Genomic DNA, 18,963 nt, shown 5'->3' with positions numbered 1-18,963 from the left:
GTCCATCATCTTTATCACAGTTCAATAGTCCTTTGTCACATGATTAAATAAAAACCCTCATAAAGCCAGCAGCTTAGAATATTAATAATAATTCATTAAATCAAATATGAACTTGTATGTATTCATAATCACAAAAAACTGTTGTTAATGTTGCGATTCATGAACATTTATTTGAATGAATTAGCAGCGATACCATCTGCAGGTGCAGTTTCCATATTGGTCGAAGCACACAGTAAAATAGGAAATTGTCCACCTGGGAGAGCCAGAGAGCCAAGAGACAAAGAAGGTTCTTCCAATAGGCAGAAGACAATGCCCACCAGTGGTGAAGAGGAGAACCAATTTTTCTTTTTACATTGCACACGTTCTCCTTAATTGTTTGACTTCATTATAATAATCTTGAGATCAATTCATTTGTCAGATTCTTTCATCCAAAGCGATGCACAAATTGTGTGTATTGTAAGTACCACAGATAATCAAGGACAAAGGACAGTGGAACAACAAGATTATTTCTCTGATCATTTTGTGGGGGCAGTAGTACACAATACACCATCTTAAATACACACATTTAATTATGCTAATACCATGAGAGGTAATGTACACGTAAGGAGCCCTAGTCCATTTAGAATCTAAAGAGATGTGTCTTCAGAACTGGAGAGAAGGTGACTTTGTATTCAAAGAACATCTTAAATGTATTTTAAAATGGTATCTTGCTATTTTTGCTATTTCAATATTAACACAATTCTATATTTACAAACATGTAAATTATGTAAGTCACTTTGTTAAACCTCCTATATCAACGGTGTCACAGTGTCCATGGGGAGCTATGCTCTCTGTGCTTCAGCTGGGTTTTCAGGCAGTTTGTGAAGTCTCTGTCAGGGCATAGGGTTGTTGTCTGGGCCCCGACAAGCTTCTCAATCTCCTGTGAAGGGTACATGGTGGGGATTCCCATCAACAATAAATCATACTTGTAAACTTGTTCACTTTTAGTCTAATCATTTAGTTATTATTAGAACATTTCAAATACTTTACAATACTGAAAATGTAGCCCTAAATACATTCATTTTAAAGGAAGTTCTGGTGATAACACACACCTTCCTCTCTACCCTTCAGCCTCACCTTCCAATGCATGCCACTGTCACCAGGAGGACCAATATGATAGCCAGGGCAATGCCTAAAATCACGATCTTGTTTCCAATCACAGACTCCTGCTTCTCTATTTTGTTCCAACAGGCACCATCTTCAGCATAGTCACCTGAACATGAAAACATTTGTACATAAGATTTGCATAGACATTTACATTGAGTCATTTAGCAGATGCTCTTATCCAGAGCAACTTACAGTAAGTACAGGGACATCCCCGAGGCAAGTAGGGTGAAGTGCCTTGCCCAAGTACACAATGTAATTTTTCACGGCCGGGAATTGAACAGGCAACCTTCATATTACTAGCCTGATTCCCTAACCGCTCAGCCACCTGATTCCCTTCTCAGCCACCTGACCCCCCTGTAGATGGCCATAAATGTGTTTCGCTTTTGTGGTTGTTGTTGTTGTTATTGTGTCTCTACTGGTTGCCAGGTTATTGGTGTAAGTTGTCAGGCAATAGTCCTTCAGAATAATGCCATGGCAACAGAAAGGATCACATGACTTCCTGACAGTTTATTTCAATTTTCAGACAGTGAAAGTTTACTCCCACACCCCACTAAGTCAAGTTGAATCCATCTTGAAGAACCCTTAGCATAACCCATTGACTAACATAAAACAACATGTTTTCATGTACTGTAGCTGCTTTCAGAAGGAGTCCCTTACAATAGAAGTAACCAAACAGACAGAATTAGCACACAATGTTATGTGGCCTTCTGGAAAGAGGAAGATGTACACATACTGAAACAGTGACAGAGACAAACAGACAGACAGACATGCAGGCAGGAAAGAGCAGAAAGAGCAGAAAGGCAGGTCGGAAAAATGTCTGGGAGGTAAGAGATATACAAAAACACAGGCTTGTGTTACACCAACTAGTGTAACAGTCTTACTTGACACCATCAACTGTACGCCACGCTGTGCAGGTAACTTCTCCACTGGGTGATTAGTGATTAGGTAGAAGACATATGTTGCACTGTCAGATGTACTCAAATCTGAGATACGCAGAGAACAGTTCTTGCTGCCTGGTTTTCCCAGGTACTCCACCCTGCCACGGTAGGCAGGTTCAGGGAAGATCTGTGCACTGTGGTAAACATACCTGGGGGGTAGGTTGGAAGAGAATAGAATGAACTACAATTGAATTGAATCAATGGACAGGCTGTGCATCCTGACCAACGGTAGCCAACCAACCCAACACTAGCAGTAACTGTTTAAGGAACGGTACCTGGGGGTGATGCAACGACTCTGCTCCAGACACCACATTTCAGACAGGACTCTGAAAGACAGTTGCTCTTCTCCCACCTCACTCAGCTCCTCACGTGTACGCTCAACCCCATTATGAGGAGGGTTGCGTGGGTAGTCAAAGGAGCAAGGGAGGACCACCGAGGAGCCAGCCACAGCACACACTTGATTATGGGGGAGGTGCACTGCCCACTCACAGGCAACAGCTAATAAACAGAGCCTTATGTTGTCAACTTAATACGCTTTCAGCACACCTTAGTGGTCTTACAGACAATGCATAGGAAAACATATTTAAACCTTTAATCTAAGAACACTAATAACTATTTTTGTTGCAAATACAGAATGTTAATCGTAGAACACTACACAAGAACATCCATTTTATCTAGAGTGCTGAACCTTCTTGTCATTAATGTAATAGTGAGGTGATTATGTAGGGGATGGATGCTTACCTTGCAGAATAACTGACAGTAGAAGCCATGTCTGAAGCTCTTTGACCCCTTTCTCCATCACTGCTCTTCCTCTTGTCTTTCTTTCTGCTTTCTTTTCTCACAATGTCTTATTATTTGGTTATCTTTATCTTTTTGTGTCCTTACCTCAATTGTCATTCTTTTCTCAATCAGCTTGCCTTCCCTTAAGACCTTAGGGGAAGTAGTCTCACTTCCTCTTCTGTCCGGGAGTTGGTCAGCAGTGTTTGGGGTTTATTTGACACTCCTCAGAGGAGGAGTTAGGGGATATTTTGTATTTTATAAAAAAAATATTTTTTAGCATTAGTGCAGATTGGAATTAAGATTCCAAGTATTGCCACTAGATTGTTAGCCTTGATGGAGATGGCCTCTCAATCGTGTCACCTGTTGCACAAGCGGGTATTTAGGATAAGATTGCTCAGCTGGGCTAGACTAATGTAAGTCTAGACTAATGTAAGTCTAGCCCAGCAACCCCTTTACAACCTAAGATTGAGACCAACTAGATAGACAAACTAGATAGTCAATAAGTCACGCTAGAATTGTATCAGATGAGTAAACCCTTGAAGTCTGGGACCACCGGACGTCCCATTGTCTACTGAGTAACATTATTTAATGACGTCACCGGTTCTGTACCTTTTCTGCGCTATTTTATCTGGAACGAGCAGAGGGCAGAGAACTGTGACTTGCGGTGGCGGACTGTAAAAACCGCAGTTTTACATATTTTAGAACGATTTTCATGCCAAGTGCTCTATCGTGCACCAGAATCGGATGCGATTTTGGTCTACTCTGGAGTTTTTTCTGTGTTTTTTTGGGTTGTTGTCAGCCACCTGTGAACAGAAGGAAATAATTGACGAAGCACTGACATTATACATGGTGTCCTCGGGTTATTACCGTTATCCAAAAGGCTACATCGAATGTTAAGAGCTTTAGTAATTTAAAGCTTTCGAGATTGTAAATTAAGACAATCGTCAAGACTTTCCCCGCACACCTGTTTCAAGAGAAAGGTGAGTGATTCAGAAATTAATTAATTGGAACAAATGTTTGTTACCCTGAACCAATTTTTACATTTTTTACTTTCAGTCATACTCAACAACTTCTATGCTAGTATAACATCCGGGGATTTGTGTCATTTCATTCAAAGTATTGGTTGTGTATAACGAGTGTGTTAAATCCACAAATCTTGTGCCTTAGATGTAGTTATTTAAGGCCTCTGCTGTTTTGCCGTTAATGCTAAAAGAGTGATCATAATTGTTACCAAAAAATAAACCACTCAGTAAGCCAGTTTCCTATCAGAAATAATTGGTTGTTCTTTTCATCTAAGCAAAAAAGCTAATAAAAAACTTTGGGGCTAATCTTTTCAAAACAACCCATAGTGCCCTTTGGTTTGTTGAACCTGTTTAACCCATCTGTGCCCTGTCTAATAGTCTTTTCTCTCCTGCAGAAGGAGAAGACGGAGGGGGGGAGGCTGGGTACTAAACTAGACCTGTCTGGAGCAAACTGGGCAAAGAGGGACCCTCCAACTTAGCCATATCTGTTTTCTCTTTCCATTTCCGAGGGGCTAGAATGCCAGAGACAAAGAATGGTAAGTGTTACATACCTAGTCAGAAATTATGCTAGCCTGGCAGATAACTGTTTTCCCCCTGTATTTGATATCAGACATCAGACAACTTTGATGTTAACGATTAATAGAATTGTCTACTCTCTGCTTTTCTAATAGTCACCATTTTGTTGTGAGTCATACCAGATTAGAACATTCAAGTTGGACTCATCTGCTATGGCCTGCAACAGTGTCCCCTCATATCAAACTATTTTGTGTTTATAAAATCGAAGATTAAAAGTGTACCCTGGCCTCTTAAATTTACAGGTGAATTGTATCTGTCCTTCCTGGCAGTGGGAAGGATGTTAATGTTACAGGAAATTATCAGTACTCCCATGGTTTTATTAACTAATATAAGTCATACAGTCCTTCACCATTATGTCGCTTGAGCACACATACAAACATACACGCACACATAAACACGTACACACGCATACACAAACATACACAGTGACCCTGTAGGTCCGTCTTTCTCTCTCAGCTGCCTGTCTTCTTCATAACCTATCAAAAGTGACTTAACTTCATGCTTTTTCAGGGTTTCATCTTAAGTGTGCCTACCAGGGCTCAGGTCAATTCATTTTAAATACAAGCTGATAAGAGTGTGTACTTCAGTTCCAATTTACATTTTTGCGTTGTTTAGATGCGTTGAGCCGATACTTGTAGTTGGTGCTTACCTTCAAAATTTAAAGCGAGTCCTCCATGTTAGCTGTCTGTCACTCCTCTGTACTCCTCTACAGTCTGGTCATAACTGAAAACATCATCCCCTACAGATAAATCATCTTGTGGCTACAGTAGTTTACCTGCACACCCTGTAGCTATCTTCTTTCTTACCGTTTTTCCCACAGATAAGTTGTTTGTTTGTGACTGGAGTTAGGGTTGGGTTCAGATTGGGTGTGGCAAGTATAGGTTGAAAAGTTGTAATATTCAAGAGAGCTTAAGCCACTGGCTCATAATACCCCATGACTCACGCTTAAGATACCTGTACAGACAAGTCATACAGACCCTAGTAATTTACTGTCTGTGCCGGCTATTTCAGAACCACTAATATAAAGTAGATGAACAGTGATTAGTGCTTTAGTGGGTTCAGAGTTCCAATGTGGGTATAATGGTGTTTGCTGATAGAGTAGTTGCATATCACTGGCTTCTTCCTTGAGAATATGTTGTGTTCATAAAATACATCAACACATCATACTAATTCTTTCAGCGTGGACTTGTCTTATAACTATATTAGTAGTTACATTGTGCCAGGCAAACATTATAGTGATTTTCTAGACCTGAAACTCACTGCAGACCTTAGCTTGACCTATAGTTTACCATACTGTACAGAGATACCGTGCACACTACTCATCAAAGAGCCTAGCCAGGAGTGGGGGAGGAGCATTCACATACACACACACACACACACACACACACACTCATACACACACACACACACGTACACAAACATATACACACACAGCTTCTCAGGTGAAGCAGCAGACAATAGGCTGGTTGTTCTAAGTCCACTGGCCTTACGATGCATCGCTGCAGTCTGGGAGGAGTAGGATGAGAAGGAAACCTGGGTGTTTCCTGGAAAACCACAGTTCGAAATGCCAGGCGGGCAGGAGAATGTCTCCTCACACATCAGTGACCACGATGATCCCTTGACCGGCGGCCAGTGTTATTACCCAGAGTTTTGTAGTAGAAGGAGCCCCAGCTCAGTCATATGTCAAGGTTGTAACGGGAAGACCTTGATGCCAGGGTCAATAGAACATAAGAGAATAATAACGTTTTTGTTGAGGAGAGATTTTTTTGTAAACAAATAGGGCTGGTCTATATTTAATGTAGTCTCTTATTTATTTATTTATTTTCATCTGTGACCTTTATAGTGAGTCCCCCAACCTTAAGGTGTGTCAGCAAAACAGATAGAAGGTAATTTAAGTCTAGAGTTGACATTGACTTCTTAACCCTCTTTCTGCTGCCACGCTCTGGCAGCAATTGTTCGAGAACCCCAACTTGGGACTCAACATTCCAGCTTGTATTCTGAGATTTTTTATCTCTGGGCAAGCTACAGGCCAAACTGGTTGAATCTCGGAACAGTCTATTGACACTGCTGTCAGCTGTCATGCTGTCTCAAATCCACGGTTCCCCAAGAATAGTTATTAAACATTCTTCACAACATAGATTAAGCATTCAAGAAGAGATGTATTGTAAAAATGTATCATATTTGGCGTCAGCTGGTTTACAATTTGGTATACTTATTTACACTTACACTTAGCTTATTTTGTGAATCTCTGAGGTTTCAATAACGTCAAACCACATGCTAAAGTTATGTGGAGACATGATGTTTGACAGAAAAAAAGATTTTTTTTCACACCTTTCAGCCAACCAAAACAGCCGCACCCAGCTTTCAGGATGAGGAGTACTCCCTATTGGACAATCAGATTGCCCATGAACATCTTTTATCTCCATCCGGATGTATGGTAGACTTGCAGAGGACTTCCTGCAGGTCCTTGGTGTAGGTTCTGATGAAATGACTCCATAATGACAGGAGCAACATTTTTACTGTAAGTCTTCTGATGGAAGATTTACAATTCTCGCTCTGGCTTGTGATACTCTGTGTCTGAAAATCATCGGATACATATGTTTCCCCTCAAACTGTTTTGAACAGGCTTTGCCCTTGAAAGATGAGACAGCCTGAGAATTAGGTGGTCAAGGTGGGTTGGCCCAATGTGGTTTCCCCTCCGACCCCTAGCCTCCTGGCTTTGTCTGGTTTGTTTATCTAATTATCTTTTGACTCTAAAACTAACATGCTTTAATGATGATATCTGATGGGAAATTGTGTTTCTTTACCTTCTTGTAATCTATACACAAACATAAACTCACACATAAACACATTTGCAACACAGTAGCAACCTACACCGTTTTTAACCTGTGGCATACAGTATGTAATATTTAGAAGTGTAAGATGAAGAAGTCAGTGTCATCTTTATACAGCAGAAGGACCAGTTACTTGTCTTAGCTTCAGCAACCCTGTCCAGGGAACTCACTGACACTTGCTCTCGGACATAACCTGCTGTAACAAAGGCAGGGTTCGATTTCCGGGGGGGCTTGGGGGGGTTTGACCCCCCGAATTAAGACTTGGACCCCCCCAAAAGAGGTAAAAACAACAGGTTGGGCGGGTCGATACATTTATATATCGTTCTTACCTGTAAGTGTAAATATTACTTTATGCCCTGGGAAAGAAGTTGACCCCCAGGATTGTCATTGTATAATTCGCACTCTGAACAAAGGTGGTTTTGGTGACAGCGCTCTTGTGTCTTTTTTAAGGCTTCGATGAGTCTGTTTGAAAAATCTGGGTTTTCTACCTGCTTTCTTGGCACCAGTGGTTTGGGGACACAGTGACATGGGAGGTGCAATATCTTCCCAGTTTGTTTTAGTCTCATGGAGACTCAGGCAGACAGGCTGGCAGCAGACTTTAGACTATTGATCCCATCTCTTGGACTGATTCACTTTGGCAGTTTGGCTCACTGTGGGGAAAGTCTTGGCCCTCGGTTATGATGTGTAACTATGCATACGGTTATGGTCCGCCTTGTCTTGTTTTGTTCATGTTTCATGTTGATTGGTATTATACACTTATCTTTGTGTGTGCGTGTGTTTACAGGAAGACCAGGGATATCCCTGACCTGCGTGCTGACCCCGTGTCGGCTAGTTGGTGTGTGTGTGACCGTGGTCCTATTAGGAATGGTTGGAGTGGCTGTCTGGGCTGTAGGTGAGACACACAGATTTTGCCCTCAACACACATTCACACACACACACACACACACACAAACATACACACACATGAATCTTATTCATCCATGTTGATACCTACTGAAAAACAGTTACTGTTAATACTGTACAACACTGTATCATTCTTGTTCTTACCATTATTTGGCTGGACATTGTGGGAGCTTGAACACTCTAATGTTGCTAAAATTTGTTTTATTTCCTGATTTTTCCTGTAAAGTAACCTACTGCACCAGAGAAGAAGACACAGGACTTTATGACGGTAAGTGAGAAGAGACGACCGATCCATCAGAGTCATGCTCAGCTATACATCAAAGAAAATGGACAATTCAAGAAACTTACATGAAGAAACTGTCATTTCAAATGAAATAACTGGTCCCTGTTTCCCCTTCCCCCTTCAGTCCAGGTGAACTCGATGGACCAACAGCTACGCGTGTTTGACTCTGCCCAGCACAGGTGGAAGCCGGTCTGCTCCTCAGAAGCTAATCAGCTGTTAGCCAGCATCAGCTGTGAGGAGATGGGATTTGTCAGGTTAGAACGCAGACACTAAGATTGACATGACGTTGACCATAAATATTCAGTTGTATATACAGAGCTTTAAAGTGTGTTAATATCTGTGTGTGTGTGTGTGTGTGTGTGTGTCCTGCAGTGTTGTTAACTACTCGGTGTCAAGCCTGCCAGAGGGAAGCAACGAGGGTGGAGACTTCTTCTGTGTCAAACAGGAGGAGCTGACCTATGGGAAAAGGATTAAAGACTCTCTTTACCCCTGGTAACATGCAACATACTCAGTAACAAACTGTGTATCATAAAATATGATTCTGTCTCGCACTGGTTATTAATTCAGTAAATGTTGTCCCAATTCTCCAATAAAGTTTTAACCATTCAGTATTTATTTAACACTGTTTCACACAAACATTGTACTGTGTCTATATTGTTTGTACTTACTCAGTCTTCCTGTGTTGCAGTAACTGTGAGAGTGGCCAGGTTCTGACTGTGCTGTGTCAAGGTAAGACCTGAGAACGTTTGGTGAGAAACACAGACACCCTTACGTAAAAGATAAAGGGAAACACCTCTTTTTTGTAGTATTGAAGGTGCAGTATTTAACGTTTTTCACCACACAGTGACAGACCATATATTTCAATATTTAGGTAGAGTTAAATCAAGTGCACCTCAGTTATTCAAGTCAGCTCAGGTCTTCCTGTGAAATACATAGATCTAGATGTGTTGTTTTATGTCCAGACTGTGGTCGACGCAGCTTGACGGAGGACCGCATTGTGGGCGGTGTGGACGCACGGCAGGGCAGCTGGCCCTGGCAGGTCAGTCTGCAGTACGACGGCGTGCACCAGTGTGGGGGCTCCGTCATCTCTGATCGCTGGGTGGTCAGCGCGGCGCACTGCTTCCCCGAGTGAGAGCACACCCATGTGCATGCACAAGCAAACACAAAATAAGTAGGCCCTCACAGCCCTCACAATGCATGCAGACTCGTAAACAGAATACACAGAGACTAATGGACAAATGTGCACACACACACACAGCCACTACAGTATGATGGTGGCATATCTTCGGGGGTCAGATGGCTGAGCGGTTAGAGAATCGGGCTTGTAATCAGAAGGTTGCCGGTTCGATTCTTGGCCGTGAGTTGTGTCCTTGGGCAAGGCACTTCACCCTACTTGCCTCTGGGGAATGTCCCTGTACTTACTGTAAGTCGCTCTGGATAAGAGCGTCTGATAAATGACAAAATAGTAAAAAATGTAATCTTACATTTTATGTGTCCCCTCTGTCCTGGCTGTGTTTCTTTTTCTTCTAATCTCTTCTCTTCACTCAACTGCCCCCTCTCCGCTAGGCGGTACCGGCATCTCTCTAGGTGGCGTGTGTTGCTGGGCTCTAACTATAATAAACCAGTCCACAACACAGTGGTGATGGCGGAGGTCCGGACTGTGGTTTACCACAGCAGCTACCTTCCCTTTGTGGACCCCAACATAGATGACAATAGCAGAGACATTGCTGTCCTGGCTCTGGCACAGCCCCTCACATTCACTGGTATGGACTGGAGGGAGAGAGACAGACAGACAGAAAGACAGACAGACAGATAAATAGACAGACAGGCAGACAGACAGGCAGAGAGAGAGAGAGACAGACAGACAGGCAGAGAGAGAGACAGACAGGCAGAGAGACATAGGGCTGGCCGGCAGACAAGGCATGCAGGGGGGGGAGAGAGAGGCAGACAGGCAGCGAGACATACCAAGAGACAGATAGACATCCATCGGTATGAGACCAGGAGGGCAGGGGGGCAGTAGGACAGGGGGGCAGTAGGATGGTGGGGTAGGTGTGGGGCCAGTAGGATGGTGGGGTAGGTGTTGGACCAGAAGGTTGGTGGGGACCAGACAGTGAGAGGCTCTGTGTACAACTGGGCTGGGTGCTAGAAGTGAGAAGAGGTGGAATGAAGGATACGAGAGAGGGAGATTCTTGATAGGAGTCAGGTTACCATGGCATTCTGCTTGACAAAGGGCCTACTCAGCCAAAGAAACCAGGCACGTTGATGCACTTTTACGAAAGCAGCATAAAATAATGTCCCTGTTTCTCTGTCAGTTTCAACATTAGTGTCTCTCCAGATTCTTGTGGTTTTACAGAGGTTATTAATTGATTAACCTGCAGAAATAAAAGACAAAGAAACAGAACACAAGTCAACACTTTTGCGACCCCTTCGTAGAGCAGTAATTTCTGCCATCTAGTGGTTGAACTCGCCATGGCACTGACTCAATCCTTTTGTCCCTGTTGTTATATTCAGATTATATACAGCCAGTGTGTCTGCCCACCTATGGCCAAAGGCTGGTGGATGGACAGATGGGCACGGTGACAGGCTGGGGAAACGTAGGGTACTACGGTGGGTCTCAGCAATCTCTTGGTTTGTCTTACATCATTTCTCCCTGTTTTTCTCATACACGTTGGTCTTTTCTATCTCTTTTTCTGTTTTAGGATTAAATAGGGAGTGTCCCTGATCTTTCTACTAATTAGCTTAGCTCTATCACTAGCTCTTTCTCTCTCTCTCTCTCTCTCTCTCTCTCTCTCTCTCTCTCTCTCTGTCTGTCTCTCTTTAGGGATATGTAAACTATGTCCTCAAATGTACCAATCCTTTTCTCCTTTCTCCATCTCCCCCCCATTCCTCCACACTTTGTTACTTATCCTACATCCTCTCCTTGTCTTCTCCTCTTGCCATTTCCTCCCCATCTCCCCCCTCTCCCTTTCCTCCTTCCCTCCATCTCTCCTCCAGGTATGCTAGCTGATGTCCTCCAGGAAGCTCACGTGCCCATCATCAGTGATGCTGTGTGCAACGCCCCAGATTACTATGACAACCAGATTACCACCAGCATGTTTTGTGCCGGCTTTGAGAAAGGTGGCATTGATGCGTGTCAGGTCAGGACCCTAAACTCTCAATTGACAATAGCGTTCTTGACACTGCCTTTATATTGTGATACCTGTATCTATGTGTACTTTTAATTTAAGATTGTATTTCTTAGCCCTAATGTGGTGTGCATGTCTATGTGTCTATGTATGTGCTTGTGTGTGTATGTGTGGCAGGGGGATAGTGGTGGTCCCTTTGTGGCAGAGGACTGCCTTTCCAAGGCTAGCCGCTACCGTCTGCTGGGCGTAGTGAGCTGGGGAACCGGCTGTGCCATGGCCAAGAAGCCTGGCGTTTATACCAGGGTGGCACGCTTCTTGCCATGGTTATCCACCGCAATGAGGGTGAGTGGGACGACACATATACATTTTGTATACACAAAGCACGGTCATAAGGATATCCTAGTAGTCTCATACTCATACTACATATGCACATATTACACATACACAAAAATGTACGCGCACACACACGTCACATGCTCTCACAAAAGCACACTCAGAGATGCTTAGATTCTAAAATACATAATAGTACATGATTCTATGTCATGGCGATAGTGTCACTGTGGAGTTAAATCATCCTTTCATCTCTGCAGACCTATCACAACTCTCCAGGCTTTCACAAGATGGCTAGAACATGAGAAAAGGGAAATGTGAGAGGAGAACATCTCACTTAGGGTTCTCCAGTGGAACAATGATCAATGAGGCCTGGTCAAAACAAAACCTCTTTGCCATTACATTTTTTATATGAACCTACCCCCTTCTTGTAGGCTGCTTGATCTGCTCCTCAGGGTTCACAGTCCAAGACCTGGTTGTATAATCTGACAAACAAAAATGTGTCCTTAATGCTATGACCACTGATCAACCGTTTCTGAGGAGACAACATAGAGACGGCCATCAGGAATTTAAAACAAACGTATTTAGTTGCAAAGTGTCTGTCTGTCTCTATTACTTTGTTTGTGGGAGTTTATTAGCAATAAATAGCCTGTGTGAGTGTGTGTGTGGTTTCTTATGGTGCGAACATGAACTAATCTATAAAAAAGGCAAATTTTCATTCAGTAATGCTAGAGCTGGTGAATGTATGATATTATTTTTATTGGAATCAGTATTTTGTTTTCTTAACTGTAAATATTAGGTGCCTTTCATTGCAAATATATGTCTTCTGGTTTTTGAGTTGTTACAGTGAATCAGATATGCCTCTACAGTTGCATGCACTGTCCAATTCTGGTCTTGCCCTCTCACCAACATTTCACCAACAGGACAAAGGGACAATGGATTATTATTATTATTAAAATACAAATTAAACTCATGAAATGAAACACATCAAATGTTTACCAAGCTATACATAACATCTGTAATATGTGCAATAACCCTATGGATAGTCTTCTCTGAAGCCAACCAACATGATTCTGATTATTGACTTTAGTTTTTTCTTCTGGTTTTGTCCCCTTTATTGTTTTTTTGTATTTCTTCAGGCGTTGTCTACCAGAGGGTAGACATAAATGTGAATGTACGTATCTTTAGTGTTAATTATGGAAGTTAGCAAACAACTTTTGTTACTGATTACTGTTATGTTCATTGTATGTCAATTCTCATGTTGCATAAAGTATTGAAATAAATTCATAATTTAATTAATACTTTGAATGTCTTGTTGGTCATGTGTTATTATTTCAGGTGTTGCATTGATTTCCATTTCTCTACTATCTGTCTGTATGTCTTTTAAGATGATAAGAGCATTTTAAATGGATTGAGTTAAAGTTAAAGTGAAAAACTGAAACTTACATCTCCAATGCATCAGTAGTACTTGTTGTTTGTGTTGCTATTCTTTACCCTTGGCATAGGAGAGGTCAAGTTGAGTGTCTGCTTTGGAAGGGAAATGTCTTTACACAAATCACAGCATCCTTCCTTGAGAAGAGTGTGCCAAGGACATTCCGGAATACCTGAAGGAGGAAGACAGAGACTCTGGTGATTGGTCCAGGGTGTGGGAAGAAGTGAAGGGCTCAGTGTCATTTGCTCCTGGCTATTGCACTGCACTCAACCTGGTTTAGTGTCTTGCTAAACCTGTTCTCTGCTTCCTCAAACATATTGTTTGCAAATGAGAAGAAATGTTAGATTGAAGATAAAGACAGAGAGAGAGAGAGAGAGAGAGAGAGAGAGAGAGAGAGAGAGAGAGAGAGAGAGAGAGAGAGAGAGAGAGAGAGAGTTGACAAACTTCTGCGACAAAAGACAGCCACTGTAAAATAACAAAGGGACTGGAAGTATATAGCAAACTACAGCTGATGTAACTAAGGGAACTAAGGGATATATAAGGAAAGTATATAGCAACAGGGGTTTGGATGACAGGTTTCTGCTTATAGTTAACTCAAGAGGAAGTTCTTTACTTTCTAGTTTTGAGGAAGAGAAATGAGAAGGAGGAAGATTATGACGATGAATGGCTGTAGTGTGTTTGCTGTCCTGCTGGCACTGCTCTGCTTTGCTCTGCAATCATCAGGTACCGATCTTGTGTAAATGTGGGTTTGTATCTCACTGTGTATAAGACTGGAAAATCAATGGATATTTCAACTTCATCAATTTTATATTGATGTTGACTGTCTCAATGCCAGATTTAACCTGGATTTTTTTTATTTATTTATCAGGTGTAAATTAAATGTGTAGAAATATAGACACTATAAGCAGTTTTGTTTACATAGCTGGCATAAAAAGTAAATAATTCTGAGTTAAATCTCAGAGGCACAAGTGTACTTTAGTAGATGTTCATTTAGGTGAGGAAGTGAAACCGATATGGATTGGCTGAACAGTATTTGTGCTGAAGTTAAATAACTGATCAGTAAAATAGTCAAGATGAGATCTTCAGTTTTAAACCAGATGGGTATTATTACAATTATCAACGCATTATAGTATCTTGCAATAATCTCCAAAATATATATATTTTTTACATTGTGAGAAAAGATATAAAGCTGCCAATGATCAGGATTGGATCAGGGATCAGGACTGTACACTCCCCCGCCACTGCCTTTGCTTCATCTTCCCTCAGTCTCTCAAGCCCAGAACACAACAGCCAGATACTGGACTCTACCCCTTAACAAAACGGTGGCGGTAGGCAAGTCTGCTGTCTTCCAGTGTGGAGTGTCTCTCTCCACAAATAAAATCGTCTTCACCATCTACACCAGCAATCGCAACTACTCCCTCAACTGCCCTGGACAGGAAGTCCTGCCTGTCAAGGTGAATTACCTTATTTGAATGAATTTCTTCTTCACTCTCCCTTGCTCTCTGTCTATCTACTGGCCAATTTTCTGGCATGGTGGCAATGCTTAGTTTGCACGGTTGCCTCATAGCAAGAAGGTCCTGGGTTCAATTCACCCTGGGGGCACTGCTTGGTGTTCCGGTGGGCTATCTTTCATTTCTTTCTGTCTGGAATATGCCCCCGTGTTCAAATGACTGTCTTTCGCAAAGAAACACAATATAAGAACATACAGACCAGATCGCTTGTTGAGCACTTGTACTTGGCTCTTGGCCACCTTGATTGATCACTGCTCCTGGCTGCCCTCGAAGAATGTATGACGGGAAGGAAGAAAAGCAAAGAGGGAATTTCATCAATGGACACTCATGTGTGTGTGTGTATGTGTGTGTGTGTGTATGTGTGTGTGTGTGTGTGTGTATGTGTTGGTAACGCCACTCCCTACACGTGTGTCACATTGCATGATCAACAAATGCATCTTCTTCTTCTTTATCCTAGACACTTAAAGGATCCTGTAGAAAGACAAGCGATCAACTGATAGCTGACTGGAGCTTCAGTGGGACATCATCCTCTGACAACAACACGCGCATAGAGTGCACACAGTCGGGTCAATCACCAGTAGAGGCTTACCTCAGAGTATACGGTAAACACACCTCTCCCCTAATAAGGAATAGTTACTCATGTAGTTACCGGTACTCATGACACACATTTATAGTTTTATCGTGGACAAGAACAGGGGGAAAAACGTATGTTTGTCTGCCTGTCTGTCTGTTGGTTGACATATTACAACTGGATGAACAAATAATTTTACGAAGAGGATGCCACTAAATTCGCCACCATCATCGGCTGTTCCATTGGAGGTTTCTTTGGGATCCTCTTGGTCTTTGGTTTGTCCTATGTCATGATGAAGAAGTCCCCGACACTACAGTGGTGCTTGGGTGAGTAGCACACCAACAAGCCCTGTCTCACTGCTTCCTTGTGCTGCCTTCGGGTCATTGTGAGACACCTTTTGCACCACGACGGTGGGTCAAAATGACCCGAAGGCAGCACAAGGGTTAAGAACACAACTGCCATGCAAAAAATGTTCTCTTGTCTACTTTCCCCTGATTCTGTCTTCTTTTCTCACACTTGTCTTCTCTCTCCACACATCCTCAACTCTGTTCTTACTCTGTTTTCCTCTCCTCCTGTCTTCTCTTCTCTCACAGGAGAAAGTGATCCTGTTGATGACGTGACATTGGTGTCCAAGGACTAGCACCAGCAGATGGCAGCACTAGGTTTTTGTAAACAAACTGCTTGACTTAAATGTATTTATTTATTATTTTGTAATTTTTTTGTATTTTTTTTTCATGGTTTCTGATGGTTTTCAGCTTGTTAACTTAAAATTACCACAATACATACATTTGAGTAATTATTCAATGTCCACTGACAATTTTTTGTTTGTTTTATAGTCCTCTATCAAAATAGTTTGACAGTAAACCAGTGACCAGAGGTATGTTGTAACATCATTTGATGATTGTGTGTGTGCATGTGTGAGTGTCAGCAGGAGAAAATTGAGTTGTTGATTCAGCTGGCCATGGTAATAGGCTCTTGCATGGCATCCTGCTATTCTCTGCTTTGCTCTGACACACACACACACACACACACACACACACACACACACACACACACACACACACACACACACACATGCACAATTCAGGACATTCACCCCCACAATCTCTTTGCATGTATTCTTTTCCTATGTGTATTAAATGTGTGGTTTACACTTGATTCAAACAGTTTTTTGGTGGTTACTTGTGATGTATGTTTGATATATTGCTGTATAAGTCTTAAATAAATGTTGTCCTAATAACCCTAACCCTAATAAAGATTTACATAATGTACATGAACATTTCTGTCACCATGCCTGTTGGTGACTTGTTAGTGGTTATCAGGTTTTTTTTGTCCTCTGCGTGTTTGTCTGTCTGTGGACAAGAAGGACACATACATACACACATACACACACACACACACACACACACATACACCTCTGCCTTTAACGTTTGGACTTGGACGTCTCAGTGCAGAACCTCTGGGTGCCTCTAGCTCACTTCAGCTGTGGTATATCTTCTGTCACATTGTAGCATTATCACTTGAGGGGAGCCTGTAAGCTCATTCTCTGCAGTTTGGGTTATATATAGAGCAACAGATAACACATCACCACGGTGGCAATAACACACACACACACACATACACACATAAACCCCGGCACTGTCTCATACATGCTGCTGTAGACATATGGACCCTCAGGCAAGCGTGTGAAGATTGTCAAATCAGATAGTCAGGCTAGTGTGAGAGTGTTGAACAAATATCTGTCCATGTACAAATTGCATCTTCATCAGCAGTTTCTCTGTTGATTTTGTTTTTATACTGTTTAACTATTCATAAGCAGCCACGGCTAATTGACATGACAAGGAAACAATATCTTGTCAACAAGACACCTGTCTCTTGGTGACCAAGAGGCTATTACATGTAGCCATTTAGCAGACGCTCTTATTAGAGGAAGAATATACTGCGGTATTCTTACTTCATACCCACCTCCCACATTTGTCTGTCTGTCTGCCTGCCTGCTTGCCTAACTGCCCACCTGTCATACAGTTCCAGCTATCTTCCTTCTCCTGTCTTTTCTCTCTCCAGAGAGATAAGCTCTTATAATCTGATAATTCAATGACATTTTCTCATTCCATAAACAGTGAGGTAGGGAGTGTCAAGGAGTGGATCCATACTGGTATTTCAGTAGTGACAGTTTTTACAATCCTACATTGTCATTTAGCAGAATAAAACAAAAAAGGTGAATCGTTCTCAAATGTTTTTGGGAGAAACCTGGTGAGGAAATAGCAGATATCAAGGAGGAGGAGTTGCATGCATGCATGCAGTCTGATAGTTATATAGTTCACACATTTATGTTCATGGTTATTCCATGCCTCCTTGACTCCAATGACAGTGGGCCATCTAGGATACTTGATGATATTCCTGAAGATGGAATCATCAAGATCATAAACACAGGCACACACACAAGAGCATGTCTTTGTAGTAAAACGCCAGAGGTCACGTCACACATCACATCATGTCACACAAGTGCATACAAAACACGTTTATGCACAACATGAAGTTGGATCCTCCTATTATGTGTTTATAATAACAACAATAAGGAGGAGCGTCGGCACCTGTCTTGGTAAAAAGAAGTGCACAGAATGAACTGCCCAGCAGATACCCCTGGACCACTCGCTGACAAAGACACAGAGCTGACAGGTAAGAGCTGGGAGGGTTGGGAGGAGAACACCCCTCAGGGCTGTGGGTGAGAACTGAGAACACCCTCAGGGCTGTAGGTGTCATAACTAAGCTGTTCAACTCAGACCTTGGATTCAGATTACCTGTATTAATTAGAGATAACAACTGAATCAGATAGGAGGAATAGGGGAATAAGAAGAGAACAACTCTTTGGTGGGGTGAAGGGTAGATAATTGACCTCTGCTCTCTCCTGATGAAGTCATTAAGTTGAAAGTCATGACATTAGTCATATTGTTATATCATTTAATCATTTTTCTCTCTCACTCTTATCGGTTTTCAGTAACTATGGTCAGTGTGGGTGTACATTTCTTTTTGAGCCATTTGCTTGCTGTAGAGTTGACTGGTGACTAATGCAGAATCTTGACCCTGGTGTGGGACTGGTTCTTTGTTCTTTGAGCCAGGAGGGTATTTCTCACTGTATCATGTGGAATTCTGGACTTTGTTATTCAGCATCAAGCAACATTTGAAAAGACAATTGACACAGATAGTTTTGTTGCTACATTTGTATTGGTCAGCAATCAAGCCATGGGGTTCCCAAAGCCAAATGTTGCTGGTGGTGATTTAGTGGATTAATGCATGGCTTTCACATGGGAGATCAAGGTCGATCCTTATTTTGGAAGCTTTCATCTTGGCCAACAACACCGTAGTGACCATTCTGACCTTGACCGGTTAACTGGAACAAAGTATTGTAAAGGTGGCATTTAAAAGGAAAGATATCTAGCAGACAAGCAATGAGAGACATTTTCAGGGGTTTGAATTTTGTGTATATTTTTATTTTATCTATAAAAACATGT

At 42.1% G+C, this 18,963-nt stretch overlaps 2 protein-coding genes across 2 annotated transcripts; one reads left to right on the top strand and one right to left on the bottom strand.

Moving 5' to 3' along the window:
• Positions 1-150: 150 nt before the first annotated feature.
• On the bottom strand, positions 151-3,038 carry LOC136944238 (uncharacterized). The gene is made up of 5 exons (XM_067237919.1): positions 2,826-3,038; positions 2,360-2,582; positions 2,028-2,233; positions 1,117-1,252; positions 151-919 (listed from the first exon to the last, which is right to left on the bottom strand). The coding sequence occupies exons 1-5, from the start codon at positions 2,881-2,883 to the stop codon at positions 850-852; spliced, it is 693 nt and encodes a 230-aa protein (XP_067094020.1). The 5' UTR covers positions 2,884-3,038; the 3' UTR covers positions 151-849.
• Positions 3,039-4,403: 1,365 nt separating this feature from the next.
• hpn (hepsin) lies at positions 4,404-13,130 on the top strand. Its single transcript, XM_067237917.1, has 12 exons — positions 4,404-4,422; positions 8,081-8,188; positions 8,426-8,467; positions 8,607-8,736; positions 8,855-8,974; positions 9,171-9,211; positions 9,445-9,610; positions 10,049-10,245; positions 10,994-11,089; positions 11,477-11,619; positions 11,785-11,949; positions 12,198-13,130. Exons 1-12 carry the CDS (start codon positions 4,404-4,406, stop codon positions 12,240-12,242), a joined length of 1,272 nt encoding a protein of 423 aa, XP_067094018.1. The 3' UTR covers positions 12,243-13,130.
• Positions 13,131-18,963: the final 5,833 nt, after the last annotated feature.

Source organism: Osmerus mordax, chromosome 6 (assembly GCF_038355195.1).
Source record: "Osmerus mordax isolate fOsmMor3 chromosome 6, fOsmMor3.pri, whole genome shotgun sequence".
In the NCBI taxonomy this organism is placed as follows: Eukaryota; Metazoa; Chordata; class Actinopteri; order Osmeriformes; family Osmeridae; genus Osmerus; species Osmerus mordax.
This window is presented reverse-complemented; position numbering and strand designations above follow the sequence as displayed.

What these genes read in the sequence shown, in the direction of transcription:
- hpn (XM_067237917.1), top strand. An exon ending in ACAGCCCCTCACATTCACTG is followed by an intron (nt 10,246 to 10,993) that starts GTATGGACTGGA and finishes TGTTATATTCAG; the next exon opens with ATTATATACAGCCAGTGTGT. An exon ending in GGTTATCCACCGCAATGAGG is followed by an intron (nt 11,950 to 12,197) that starts GTGAGTGGGACG and finishes TCATCTCTGCAG; the next exon opens with ACCTATCACAACTCTCCAGG.
- LOC136944238 (XM_067237919.1), bottom strand. Translation starts at nt 2,883, where the DNA reads ATGGAGAAAGGGGTCAAAGAGCTTCAGACATGGCTTCTACTGTCAGTT. An exon ending in ACTGTCAGTTATTCTGCAAG is followed by an intron (nt 2,583 to 2,825) that starts GTAAGCATCCAT and finishes TCTGTTTATTAG; the next exon opens with CTGTTGCCTGTGAGTGGGCA. An exon ending in AGTCGTTGCATCACCCCCAG is followed by an intron (nt 2,234 to 2,359) that starts GTACCGTTCCTT and finishes CCTACCCCCCAG; the next exon opens with GTATGTTTACCACAGTGCAC.